The 14,845-nt window shown below is 40.6% G+C and overlaps 1 protein-coding gene across 1 annotated transcript in view; it reads left to right on the top strand.

Moving 5' to 3' along the window:
- The first annotated feature begins 992 nt into the window (after positions 1 to 992).
- The window catches only part of ST6GALNAC3 (ST6 N-acetylgalactosaminide alpha-2,6-sialyltransferase 3), a 208,230-nt gene continuing 194,377 nt past the window's right edge, over positions 993 to 14,845 (top strand). The window contains exon 1 of the mRNA XM_058808833.1: positions 993 to 1,111. Coding sequence (XP_058664816.1) covers positions 1,094 to 1,111 — 18 coding nt within the window. The 5' untranslated portion in view covers positions 993 to 1,093. The remainder of the gene's footprint in view (positions 1,112 to 14,845) is intronic.

Genomic DNA, 14,845 nt, shown 5'->3' with positions numbered 1-14,845 from the left:
AAGCGACAAATATGAAGTAAAACCTGTGTAATATAGATATACAGAGTATGTTATGTAAGAGAAGAATTTGAATTTGATGAGATTATGTAAAGTGAAAAATTTCTTCAACAGCTGAATTTATTCATCTGCACTTTACCCCACTTTCTTATCTCCAGAAAGTCCAAACAAAGTTGCACAAACAAAAATCCTCACAAACGAGGTTCCCTGTGACAGATGCCAGCTCTTCACTCAAAAAGCCGTGCCCAACATAACGCAAACACGTCTGCTGGGACATTTGGGCTGCTTGCTGATAATGATTATTTCTCATAGGGCAGCAATTTAGACAAAGGGAAGCCTGCTGTACAGTGAAAAGGGCTACACATAAAACAACACTGCACTCTAACAAGCAGCGTAAGGATTTTTACAGTGCAGTAACAGGGAGAGTTTGGACCTTTGTGCCCGCCTGTGAGCGGTCATGCCCTGAGCGCACCCGTGACAAACACCCAGCCTGGCTGGCGGGCACTGCAGAGCCCGGCACGGTACGGATTGCCGCCGTGCCGAGTCCCGGGCAGGCATTACATAGCCCGGCACGGTACGGATTGCCGCCGTGCCGAGTCCCGGGCAGGCATTGCATAGCCCGGCACGGTACGGATTGGGCCGTGCCGAGTCCCGGGCAGGCATTGCAGAGCCCGGCACGGTACGGATTGGACCGTACCGAGTCCCGGGCGGGCATTGCACAGCTCGGCACGGTACGGACTGGTGCCGTGCGAGTCCCTGGCAAGCACTGCACAGCCCGGCACGGTACGGATTGCCGCCGTGCCGAGCCCCGAGCTCAGGAACACACGCTGGAGCCATGAATCAAACCCGGTCATGTGACGGAGGGGAGGTGCTGGGCTGGCTCGCAGCCAGTGGCAGGAGCTGATGGGTGGAACGAACGGGGCATAAAAAGACTAACATGACTAACGGGTCCTGGATGCGTGCTGCCTTCCTTTGGATCCACGGGAATGTGGGCTCCGGCAGTTCTGCAGCTCCACCGGCCTCTTGCCTGACACTGCAACTGCTGCTCACAAAGTAGAACCCCGCTGCTCTTTGGCAGGAAGGATAGAGAAAGAACATGGCCTGCATTTTGAAGGTAAATCTCTATCTGTTGCTTGAATGCATTGTTAGAGAGCCCCTCGCCGCTCAGAGGCGTGGATTTGGTATGGTCCTAATGCATCCTCGTTGTCTTTTTGAGTCCTGGCTTTGTTTGGCAAATGAATATGGAGAGATTCTGCAACGCACAGCTGTGCTCTGCTTCCCTCTGCCATTCTTTCTCTGTTCCCTGCATTGTCAGAACTGTGAGCTAGCGGGAAGAGAAGTGCGTACCGATCATGGGAGGCGGGAGAGGGGCTCTGGCTTGTCTCAGCTTTGTGTACACTGGATTCCTTCAGGAGCAATAGCATTTGGGCAGCAGACTTCCAGCACAAAGGACAAAACGGGCAACTTATTTTGGTTTTCCACACGCAGCATTTACTTACTGCTCTTAAAGCAGCGGCTGCAGATGAGCACAGCTATCCCAGCTGCCCCTTAAGCACACACTCCCCTGCTGAATCTGCTCCAGACCCACATGCTCCACACAATTACACTCAGTATTCAACCGCATTTTCTAATTAAGCAACCTCTTTGATAGCGGGTTTTCCCCCTTCATGCCAGCAAATACAAGCATAAACTTACCGTGTGATCACATGCTTTCTCCAGCCTGCTTCCCTCACCCAGGTAAAACTGTTTGGAGCCCGCATGGCATGGGGATGGAGGGAGCATCCCAGCGCTGGGATTGAATGGAGGGGAGGAGGCGGAAGTGCGCTCAGCCGGGAGCGGGCAGCGTTTGTGCCCCTGGCAGCGCGTCCCTGTCCTGTGCCTGCCTTCCCAGGGCTCACATCCACAGCCCTTTGGTACCTGGTCTGCTTCAGATCCGTGTGTTAACCTGGTCTGCTTCAGATCTGTTTGTTACCTGGACAGTTTCAGATCCGTTTGTTAACCTGGTCTGTTTCAGTTCCGTTTGCTCCTTCCTTGCTGCTTTCTGTGGGTACTTTGTGTGTGTTTGCACTCTGTTTCTTTCAGCAAGTAAAACTGATCTGTGAGTTGTTATTTGCGATCTGATCTTCTAGCATGGAGCTGATTATCTCAAACTTTGTGATGGCCTGTTATAGGAGTTGCTTTCAGTGTGTTAGCAAAGTGGATAAATCGCAAAACTTTAAAACAGCTTTGGGATAATGAACATTTAGGTGTCTCCATGAATCCAGTCCTTAGCACTACTTTTGGGCATTCAGCTTTGAAAAAAACTTATTATTTTGCTGCACTCTTTTCCCCATTCATTCATCCATTCATTAATTCTCAACTAGTGAGTCTATTGGTACATGGATGTTTTTTGTGTTGTCTGTCTTGTAGGTTGTGGTAGCTTATGTTAATAAATCTGGCCAAGTCTGCTGCAGGTGCAGAAACTTCCCTGAACTAGCAGGTTCTCCTTGGAGCTAGGTGATAACAAACTCCTTTAGTCAGCAGTAATGCAGCTCAGAGTTGTGATTTGAGATGAGAAGATGTGGGCTCTGTGAATGGAGCCTGGTTTCACAAAGATAAGCATGTGCATTCCTGTTTAAACACTCCCTACGTGACTTTGGTTGGATCTGCCAGTGATCAGAAAAACAGAATTTCTTATTTTATAAAAATTCTGTGGCAAGATCACATGCAAAATCTTCCTTTTGGCCATAAGAGTTAAGTAATAAGCCTTTTACAAGAAAACTCCAGTGTCTCTCTTGCCCTCCTAATTGTTTCCTCTGCAGTCTGGTGACACAGCCTGCCACAAGCATGACTGGGAGTTTGAATTATAATGCAATAAAAATCTTCTGTTTGCCTGGGCCAGGAACTCCATTTGGTTGTTATTCTGATGATTAAATCAATAGATTAATTGGTATTCCTTGACAGACAGCCCTCTTCCAGCTTAATTCTTAATCTTGTTAAAACAGGCAGGTGCAAGGATAAAAAGTGAAACAGATATGAGAAGATTAGCATTGCCATAAGGCAAGCTGGATTTTCTCTGACAAATATCCCACAGGAGTAATTTAAATGTCTAGCTCAAGATACTTACTTGTATATAAGTTTATAATGTAATGTCTAAAGCTTTTTCCCTAACAAGGAAATTCAAAATATTATATAAATTTTGACATGATGCTAGGCTCATTCCTTCCTGAAAATACAACCTGTTAGCTACACCCTTCCCTTTCCCTGAGGTTTGCCCTGAGCTTGTGTGGAAACAGGGGAAAAAAACTCCAGAAATCTGTAGGTATGGATTTGAAATAAGTGGTTGCACAGTGGATGGGAAGCCAGAACAGCTGTGTCTCCTTTCCACTTCAGCCCTGAGTGTCTCTCTGACTCTGCCTTGTGGCTTGCCCTCATCTCTTCCTAGCTTTTTAGCCCCCTGACAAAGATGTTGAGACTTGCTGAATGTTGGAGTTCCATGTGAGTGAGAGTTTAGTATAAATGAGATTGGATAGAGGTGTCTGTAAAGTGCAGAGATCAGGGGTGGTGGTTAATAATTACCTGTAGTTACTTGGAGTGGGTGTGAGTGTGTTAGAAGAGGGTGTCACCTTTAGATGTGAGCATCTCCTTGTACGCTGACTACTGCATGAAATAATCTCTGTGTGCAGCCTGTGCAAAAATGATTCTCCCTGAGGGTGCCTGCTGTCTCCCTGGTGTTTGTTGTGCACTCTTCCTCCGTAAGAGTGATGGGGATGTTACTGATGTTATGTGGCTCCAGAAACTTTACCTTCTAGTCAGTAGTGGGGCATTCTCAGTAAAACCAGTGAAATTGTTATTTTGAGGCATTCTCTCCTCTGTTAAAGAAAAGCAGGGAAAGATGCAAGTTCTAAAGTGCGTGTTGTGTTTTTGTTTTCTCTGTCATGACTTTAAAAACATGCCAAGTAGCTGAGTGAAGTGTAGGCACTTTTTGGAAGCAAACAGTTGATCTTATGCTGGTTGCTATGGTAGCTGCATGTCACCTTGCCAGCCACTAGATTAGCAGTGATTACTAGTTATGCAGTCACTCCTGTCCCTAATGATATTCAAGTCCCTAAATTCCACTATATCTGCCAGTCACTCTTGAAGATGAGGACAGATTTCACACAATAAATTACTTCCTACTCCACTTCCTGCATAATTGAAAAATAATACTTCAAAGTATGTGTCATTTTATGATAAATACAGCATGAATGATAACACTCTGTAAAATCGTGATATCCCCCAGTGAAGGCTAGACCATGATATTTTAAAGCAAATAGGCCTGGTAACTTAGTTGGCACATGCTGCACTTTGCAGGAGATTGTGTCTGACCCTGTCCCCAAACTCTTCTTATTGAATGGAAGTTTTGAAGATGATGATGGTGATGGGTTATGTTGTCATCCAAGTACAATTTTCACTGGGTAGGCTTCATGTGGTAGAGTTTAATAAACAAAATCTGAGTGTGATGGGCCTGTACAGTGAGGGCTAAGCATGAAATCTGTGAAGACACTTCCTTCTGGTTTGTGTGCTGTGTATTTGTTGTGCAGTGAACAACAGAGGTTTCATGTGCCTGGGGGCTGGATTGACCTTCCATCAGCAGGGATCACAAACCTTCAGCAGAACTCTGTGGTCTAAATGTTATTTGCATAATGTGAGGTGATGTTCTTATTAACACAGCTGATTGAGGGTCCTCTCAAAGTGAGCAGGTGGCCAACTAAAATTTATAGACTCTTTAATATTTTAAAAATCTAATTTGAAGATTGAAAGAACTATTTTGTAAAGCATAACTTACAGGTTTCAAACAAGCAAAACCCTTCAGCACAGGCTTGTGGCTCTTTTGCAGGATGTTGCCAAAGTTGCCAGTACCTGTGTGTTCATCTACAATTCTTTTACATGCTTCCTCTCCATGGTTATCTCCACTGGTTTAATTAAATTTGCAGGTTGCATTTTTCCCTTAGTGCACATAGTGAACTGTTTTTGGCAGGAATTTTCTTTCAGAGTTTTTTCTGAGCGTTCAATGGCCTATGTCTGATTGCGGTCTTCAGACACTGCAGTAATACAGATAATATTACTATATACAGGCATATGCTCCATCTGCACTTTTGAGACTAAAATAGCAAAGCTGATCTCATTACATTGAATTTTTCACCCTGGCAAATAGCTGTTCAGAGGGGAGAGACAGAAGGTCTGAAAGGATCTGATCCCAGTGTTTGGATGCTTGTGATCTTGGATATTTAGTTATTAATTTGAATTTTTTTTAACCTCTGTGTTCATGACAATGAGTGTAGATATTTCCTCCCAAGTTTCTATATCATCAAAAGCACGTTCTCTGTTTCAGTCTGCTCTGTTGTGCAAAGTGGGCTGTGAGTCTCACCATAACTCCATTCTCTATTGGAGATTTCCAGGATGCAAACATTTCCATAGACTTGACCTCTATATCCTGCTTGAATCAGGTCCAGGGTAATTCACATTCTGCCTTGACTGTTAAATTGACTGCAGCAGTGTTTATGCATGGTATCCATCCATTCTCCTGTGCTGAGAGCTGTGCTTGGATCCTCTTTGATTCTCATGCTGTGCTCTTCCTCCTGCTGTGACAGGAGATGGAGGGAAAGCAGCAGGGGTGACCTCCCCTGCACATGGGAGATGCTGCACCGATGGGCCAATTCCCAGAATTTGCTGCAGGTTTGCTGTAATGTGAGCTCCTACTTCTTTTTTAGTGGTTCTACATTGTTTACCTCTAAATTGCTCCAAAGTAAATGAAGCTGCGTTAATGAATGCCAATGTGCAGGGCTGGGATTTGCTCTATCATGGTCCAGTGGTGCTTAATTACCATGTGAGATTTTACGGAGTGCATTATATGGAATTTTGTAATGTGCTTTTTGTTTTGTTCACTTCTTGAAAATTTAAGGAAAATTAAATTCTGAGAAGTATAAAACCACTTTTCACTCTCACTTGCAATGACATTAAACTAATCATACTTTAAGGACAATATATTAGCTCCCTCCCAGAAAGAGACAGTATCTAGTCAGTCGAGTCATCCAGGGGGACTTGCTTTGGTTGAATGAATTTGCTTTTGATGCCCATGTAGCTGAACCAAGAAAACCTCCAGTTTTCAGCAGCTTCAGTTGGTTTAAAACTGGAGATTTGTGTCTTACTTGGAGGTGTGAAAAGTAAAACCACAAAACCAGCATGAAGTTATGATGTGCCTTATACACTCAAGTAGTTACTTGATAAAGCAATAATGGAGAAAGGTTTTTGTCTTGCATTTCATCTTCAAACAATGAAGTCTATGTCCCTCAGACATTTGTTCCCCCCTAACCAGGGGCACATTGCCTTTGTATGCTGTTGGAGCAGCCTGGTTTAGGGAAAGGTGTCCCTGCCCAAATTAATTTGGCCAAATTGCCCAGTTGATTCTGTGATTATCAGGGGTATGGAATCACATATTAAAGGGAATTGTATCAAAACTGAGCCATTGTAAACTTGTGTGTGAGCTTTGGTGGTTTATATCTTGTTCATTTTTTTTTTCAATTTCCATTTTGAAGTCCTGAATGCCAGATAACTTGGCAAGCCAGAGTAGGACATAAACCATCACAGAAAGCAGCAAATTGCTATACTTTGACATAACACAACATATTGAAATTCCTTGAGATACAGGGTTATACCGATGTGTTATTGCCTATTTCTAGTGGCATGGCACCCAAAAAGAAAAGCACACCTTGTTTTCTTGCCAGGCATTCATGATTAATTTAAGGGAGTGTGAAATGCAGCTAAAAGACCCCACATTTTAGGTTTTAATCATGACTATCACAACATCTATGTGGTTAATTTAAAAAGGCAGAGATTTTAGCATTTTGTCCTTTGTCCCTTTGCCATGTTGCATTCCAGCAGTAGCTTATGTGCCTTCCAGAAGTCTAATACTGGACATGGTGAACTTTCCAGGATTTGTTTTCTCATCTTTTCCCTGGAATGCAGTATCTATGCAGCAGATTGACTTTTTGTTAAGAGGATTTTTTTCTGTGGCTTAAAGAGGAAAAATGTTTTCTGTGAGTTTTCTAGGAAAGGTAAAATGCTTACACATGAAATGTAAAGTGAATTTCTTTATCTTCTTGGTGGCTAATGGATAAATATAATTTTTGGACCAATCTGCTCTCCAAAGCAGCTTTTACCATAATATAAAGAGCTATTTTATGCAAGAAAAATTAGTGATTCTGAGTTTATTTTGAATTTTGAATTTTACTTTTAGATATTAAGCAGATGATTTATTTTGTGGTTGTTATTCATGACAATTTCTCAATACTTTCTTCTGCCTATCAGCTGCTCTCCATCCATATTTGGATTCATATCACAGAGAGTTGGAAGTGTGCACGAACATGACAATGAGAGCTGGAGGTGTGTTTTATCTCACTAGTGGTTGAAACTTCCCTGAGGCCTCTGACCAGGACCTAGGAGAAATTGATCTTTGGTGGAGATCTATAAACTAGGTGGGGAAAGGCAGCTCCATTTATTGGATATATTCTCAATAAATAAGGCAAAACTCTGCCTTGAGCCTGTAATCTAAAAGCTGAGGGAGCACTTGCTTTGCTGTTGTCAGCATCAAATACTCAGATGGAATGAATTTGCTGTTGCTTTGGAGGAAAAGCTGCATCCTCTGCGTTTTTTTTGGTGGTTCTTGTAAATACCCTGTGGACTGCTGAGAAAGAATGACCACTGCTTTTCCAGTAGCTTCCCTGGTTTCTGTGAATGGGAAGTATAAAAGGATGATGTGTGACTGTAATGTGTGTTGTGTTCCTCAATCTGTGGACAGAATAAATTATGGCTGGATGAGATGAGAATTGCTTTGAGTGATCTCAGGAGATGTTAAATATTGAGCTGTCTGTACTCCACAGACAGCTGCCCCTTCAGGAAGATCCTGCAAATATTGCCTTTACTTGGTTACATACCTGCTTTTGATGGCAGTGTCCCAAGTTACATTGAGTAAGATATCCTTATGCTGGTGCATTCATGTGCTTTCTGAGACCTGTACAGGTGTACTAATTTTTTTCTAATGACAGTTATTTTAATTCTGATTGTTTTAGAAGAAGCATGTGCAAAACATGACGATTTTTGATTTATATATTTGAAAGTGGGTAAAATACCATGCTGGATATGGTATTCTTTTTCATATTTACTATTGAGAAGAGCAGAGGTGAGGCAGGAACTGAACTGGAAATGTTTCGGAGATGAGATCTTTTAAGTGCTGCTGTTCAGGAGCAATGGCTCATGTGATATAAAGGCAGTCCTGTTAAGCACTTCTTGTTTACCTGCATAGCATTTGTGACATTTAAAATTAACATGGGAGCACTACACTTGCTTACAATTAAATGAAGCAGTAACTTCTTACCAAAGATATGTTTTCAGCAATTTGCATTAACAACAGGCAGAGGAATGCTGGCCGAGGCAGGTAGGATGGCAGGTGTGGAGTGGTTGGAAGTAATCAGAAAAAACATGTTTATTTCATGGGAACAGCAATTTGGACAGAAGATATGTGAATGAATTATTTATAGTTCCTGCCTCTTCTACTGATGTGTTCCTTGCAGTGTTTGTTTGGTGTAGGATTGGGTAGCTTATCTCTTTCTTAAATTCTCGTCCTTAAAATTATATATAATCTCAATACTAGGAGCTGTTTGCCAAGGCTTTGGCAAAGAGAATGTCCCCCTGAGCAAGTAACAACATGAGACTTTGTTCCATGAGGTTTGGTGATTTAATTCTAAATAGGAAAAGCCAGAAGCCAAATACCAATTAATTTTTTTAAGTTTCACAACCTTTGGTAAGCCATCAACTTCTAGTTTCCTCCAAATCTATTGTTCAGCCAGATTTGAACATAATTATTTTTTTTGGAATGAGGGGCTGCCATTACATTGAAGAAATAACGATGTGTATCTATTATTAACCCTTTAATATACACAGTGATATTATTACTAACCTGTTGAGGCCCTTAGAGTGCTTCTTGGTGTACTTTCAATAATTATCAGTACATTATTTTACATTAGATTATAAAATTATGTGCTTGTGGTTTGTGTATGTACTCAAAGTTACTGTGAGCTGGCCCTTCTCCATAAGTGGAAATCCCTTTATCTTTTAGATTAATTCAAGAAGAATGAAAGGCTTTTGTGTTTTGATATGTTGTTTTCTGCTGTGGGGTGCAGTTACACCAGAATAAAGTTCCTATAAAATTCTTTTTGGTTTGATTTGTCAGAGGACTAAATATTTTATTCCAGGTTATGTGTGTCCACAATGGGGCTTGTGCGATTATTTAAATTCCTTATAGTTTTACTAAACTTTTCTACCTCAGTCCTCAGAGCCATGTGGATAAGTTATTTACAAGTTACTTCATGTCAGCTGATTGTTATAGTTTTCCTGTGTTTATATTCAACTCTGACAAGCTAGTCAGGTTAAAACCAGCTATTAACAGAAGAGAGCTTTCTGTTACTGCTTCTTATGTGGAAACAAAAAAACCCAACATTTGAAAAATGGAATGGGGAATGATGCTGACTCATTCTGTGGGATCCTTGGGAGCTGTGGAATGTGTAATGTGGGGAAAAAACTAGTGGAAGACACATCTTTAGTAACTGGGAAATGCAAGTTTTGCCAAAAGAAAAGCTTTTGTAACTTTTTTCCATATGATTACAGAGACAATTTCAGACAGCTGTCTCTGTGTGTGTCTCTTTTCCTTTTCTGCATTTTTTTCCATTTTCTTCCATGGGATATAAAAATATTTTTACAGAAAAATTAATTTTACCCTACTAAATGTTTTTCTTGAGGGCAGCGGTTGGAAGAAAAAGAATACTCCAAACCAGAGAGAAGAAATGGCACTTTTTGGGAACACTTATTGAACAGCATCTTTACTTTATTGTGCACGTTCTCTCAGCCAGTGTAAAGTTTTCTGTACCTGTTACAGGGACTTGGAAGTCTGTCTCTCCAGTTCCCAACTCCTGTTATGAAATGGAGTTTATACCGTGTTTTTACTTGGTGTTTGCTGCCACTTGCCCACTCATATTTCATTAAGCCAATTAAAAGTATCTTAGTGGTTTTACCAGGTCACTTAAGGTGAAAACAGAGAACTGAGGACCTGAAAATGCCATTGAAGCTTCCCCCACTCTAACCATGCTTCTTCCTCTTGGGAGCCCTAAATATGAGTGTTGTTTTTAAGATGAATTAGTCTCCTGATTATTGCATTTGTCCTGGCTGAGAAGGTGGTGCAAGTATGAGAGTGTAGCCTAGAAGGGGTCAGGAAATCCTTATGATATTCCTACTACCAAAATACTCCTGCAAGAGTAGGAGCTTGTACTGTTAGTAGAAATTGCTTGCCAGTGTATAGTAAATAAGCCCAGACTGGATCTAGCCATTGTTTAAATGGGAGGTTCTGTAGCAGAAATTCAGCTTTATTTTGTGGAGACCCTGCTGCCCTGAGTTACACAGGAGGCAAGGCACAGTTTGATAAATTGGTGCCTGCTGAGTGCTAGAATATGGTTTTAGTGTGTACAGAATGGAAAAAAGGGAGTGTTTCCTATTTTGTGTGATCCTGATGGAGGTCATTGTTTGTCCTGGGCTTGTAGCACCTATATAAGGTGAGCTGGTTCCACACTGTCCAGCTTTGCTGGACGATGCCCCTGGACCATCTCCCATGCCCGTAGGTGCCACCACCTCCTCACCTGCAGCCCTGCACAAACTGCAGGTATCACAAATATTGCCATTCTTAACTTCCACACTTCACTGAATCTAAGCCTAATTCATTTAGGAAGCTGTAATGTGTTCCAATAGCATTAATGCTGCAGTTTTAGACAGTAATTGTACTCAAGCAGCCTTTTAGACAGTTAGTGACTGTGCCTGTTGAATCTGTGCTTTTAGGCCCTTTATTTCTTCAGATATGGTCTCTTACTCAGCAAATAAGTGTGTGTATGTATATATATTCTTAAAATGTTGGGTGTTCTTTTATGCTTCCTGTTTCTGCAGATCATGGATTTTATTTCTATCACCCAGCCAAATTTTTCTAATTAAGAAAATGATTACCCATTATTGTATCAGTCAGAGAGCTTGGTGAGCTATTCAAAGTCCACCCTACTTCAGTATGTTTCATATTTTGGTCAAATAAGACTAGACAAAATTTTCCCTTCTTGGATCCTGCAAGAGCAAGAGACAGCAGTGACTGCACTGTAGGTGGCCTTTATTGACAGAGTGATGCTTGTCTGACAAATAAAAAATTCCAGAGGTGAAGCTCAACTGGCATTTTATTAAAGCTTTACTTGCATAGCATTCTTTGCCTCTTGGTGAGGCTTGTAAAATGAGTGTTTCTGAAAATTCAGCTTTCGGTATTAGCTACAACTGATGTTCCACTTGGTGGCACTTTGGAATTAACAAGAAGATTGACTGTGCTTTTTTCCCCACTGAAATCTTGCATGAGACCTTATTACCACTCCCCATTCATTGATTCCAGGGGGAGAAGCTGACTTTGGTGTACTTGTTCTGAATGCAAACTGTGAGAGATGTTAGAACTCCTCTATTTTGCCTTTTACTTCAGATCCTCAGTTTCAAATCTGCCTGAGGCCTTTGCAGTGAGGAACAATTGTACAGTGAAAAGCTTATCCCCCAATGGGTGGATATCATCCAGGTCACAGATACTGTGGAAATGGATGATAACTTGTTTTTACCTTTAAAATCTGCAGGAAAACATTATCAGTGACAGTGAAAAGAAAATGGGATTTGACAGAGTTGCTCAGTTTTAGGTTTTTTTTCTTTCTGCCCCATCTTTCTCTCAACGGGAAGTCCCAAGCCCCTCATGAATGAGGCCAGAGAGTTGAATTTCCTTCTGGGCCTCAAGGCAGGTACCAGGGCTTGGCAGGATTTTGCTAATGGTGCCATTAAACATCCCTTGTGTTTGCAAAGTGTCTTGTGAAGCATTGCATGAAAGTGCTCTCAAACGAGCTAGGGAAAGATGTCATCCACTTATGGAAATAAACATTCTTGAAAGAAGGAAAATGGAAAACTCATCAGTATGTTAGATGAAACTGTGGGAGGTCTGCTTGAGGAGTGTCTATGTGGAACTAAAATAGAACAAAAACTTGAACGTTCAATTGATTTAAAAATATTTATTGTGAGGAAACATTTATTTTCTTGTGCTAAATGAAAATGAGTTTTGAAATTGTTTAGTTTCCAATTGCTATGACTCTGGTGGCTTGAGATGTGTGATTACTAGTCATGTATTTATTTCTTCAATCAGTAAAGTGTTCTGTAAACAGCTGTGCAGTTTATTACTTGTTAGTTTTATTGTTTATCAGTATTTTTTTACTCATTTAAAAAAAAAGGCTGTTTTCATAGGATCATAGAACAGTTTGGGTTGGAAGGGACCTTTAAAGGTTATCTCATTGCTTGGACCAGATATGTTATGGTAACATTGATCTAATGTTTCCCTTTAGTTGACATAGGATTGTTTTGGTTCAAAATAGTGATTATTCATTTTATGTAAAGGAGTTATGCTTTGCTTTTCAAATCAACGCTTGTGACGTTTCATCCAGACAAAATGGGGAAAAAAGCTTTACTTACATAGCACTAGCATTGCTTTACTTCATCTTCCCTGTAGTTGGGGAAAAAAGTGAGGTTATGGGATCTGTGTTGAATCATGGATATGGTATTCCAGGCAACTGGAAAGACTGAAGCTGTTTTCCATATTTCTGTAACTACTAGACAGGCAGAGTGCAGAGGAATGTCATTGGTAACCAACTCACTGTCTAGATAATGTTCTTTAATATGCCCTGGAGTAAAAAGCATAAATTATTTTTGTGCTTTAATAGGCATGTTTCCATTCAGGAAAAAGTACTTATAAATTCAGTTAGAAAGGTATTAAAAACTTCAGAGAATGAATCAGGTTTTGCTGATCTTCTGTGAAAAGTTCCTTCCTAATATTCCATTTATATGATTGCAGACTATCATAATAACTTAATTAGTGTGATATATGTACAGTATTGTTATGTATATGTAATATACTTGCTTAATAAATTTATCAATTTTGTACTTCTATTAGGCATCTATTTTCCATGCAGTCCATGAGGAAAGGTAATGAAATATAATAAGGGCTGTATCCAAAGCAGTGGAAGGAAGTAATTAAACCTAATTGAAGAAATTTCTTTGAACTGTAATAGCAGATGCAAAGGATTAATTCAAAGCAGATTAAGGCCAATGCATGCTTTGAATTGCCAGCCTGCAAATAGATAAGTATTACTGTTATTTAAATGAAGTTATATGAAAGTATCTTCTGAAAACTGAGTCTGGCAATCAGGTCTAAAAATAGACAGTTGGGTTAGGTTTTGATAAGGAATGTCACTTCTTTTTCCTAATTTATTAGTCTGCCAGTCAGAAATGAAATATTAGAAATGCTGTGTGCATCTTATCAAACAACTGCACTAGGACTGGGAATTAGCCTGGGCTATCCCTGAAGGTATTCTCTGAATGGCAACTTAATCATAAGCTGTGACAAGCCCTTGCTTGGAAATTACAGGAAAAACTACTTTAATGATTTGGAAGTAAAATTGTGGTATTTAGAAATGTTACCTGAGAAATTTTAAATTTTCTTCTGTCTTTGTACTGTAATTTTCTAATGGATTTCAGAGTCGGTTGTACATTAGAAGCTTAAATTATGCTTTTTTGTACAATACACAGGAAAACATATGGGCTAATATTGCACAGGAGACTGAATATGAAAATTTATATGAAAAAGAGGTAAGATAAAGTTAGTTTTTACAGCACATTTTATTTCTTTGCAGAACTGATGCAAACAAGAGAACCTTCAGATTTATGTTTAAATTTTGGTTTCTTACTCTTTGAAACTTTAGAATTGGTAATTTCTTTCCACCTTCACAATAATTCTAAATAAAACAGGATGTCAAATACCTCAACTGACTAACTGATCTGTTAAACCCGTAAGTAGCTAGGAGTGAGTAGATCCTTTTCTCCCCAGACCAACCGTGTGGGAAAAATAGAGGAGTGAGAGCTCTGAAAGGCAATCATCCTTAAATCCTTGAATTTGGCTGATGGGCTGAGTGTGGTGGTTGAAACTGAGGCAAAAGCAGTGGCTGCATATGGATGGGAAGATAGGGTTTTCCATCACTGGAGTGGGAAAATGAGAAGCCATAGCCATACTGGGAGATGTCAACCATTAGGAAGAAATAACAGATTTATAGTCTGGGCTTTTTTTTTTTTTTTTTTTTTTTAATTTTCTGTTTTAATGTTATTGTTGCTATTGAAGTACTTAAAAAATGTAGGCAACTGCAGTAATATTTACTGCAGAGCTGTGAGAGGGACTGCACTTTGTTTTCTTGGTGTTAATTTGTAGCTTAGACTGTTGCTAATTCATGGCACAGGTGGGATTGACACTGTATGCATAGTGCCAAAGACAGCATCACCAGGGTTCCAAAACTGTTTTTGTTGTGACAGGAAAGAAAAGTTGGCTTCTCCTTTCTGTGTTACAACACTTTGTTTTATGTGTGTTGGTTAACAAAATATAAATCAAAATGTTTTGTTTTGTTTTGCCTCTTGCCCTGCGGAGCCAAGCCGTGTTCCATGGGCGCCAGGCACAGTGAGTGCGTGCCCCGGGCCGAGCCTGTGCCAGCCTGGCGGGGCTGTGCAGGGCTCGCTGCCTCGCCAAAGCCAGCAGTGGGTGCCACCTGGGAAGGCTCAATAAATGAGGCTGCCCGAAGGCATTTCTTGTAATGACAGGCTGTCATCTGGCTTAATTAAGGCCTCTCTGCAAAAGAGAGGCCTTTAACTGTGGATCTTTAGAGCTTGCCTCTTCCCTGGTAAA

This window comes from Ammospiza caudacuta, chromosome 7 (genome assembly GCF_027887145.1).
Source record: "Ammospiza caudacuta isolate bAmmCau1 chromosome 7, bAmmCau1.pri, whole genome shotgun sequence".
Classification (NCBI taxonomy): Eukaryota; Metazoa; Chordata; class Aves; order Passeriformes; family Passerellidae; genus Ammospiza; species Ammospiza caudacuta.
The sequence above is the reverse complement of the archived record's forward strand: the minus strand, read 5'-3'. Positions and strand labels throughout refer to the sequence as shown.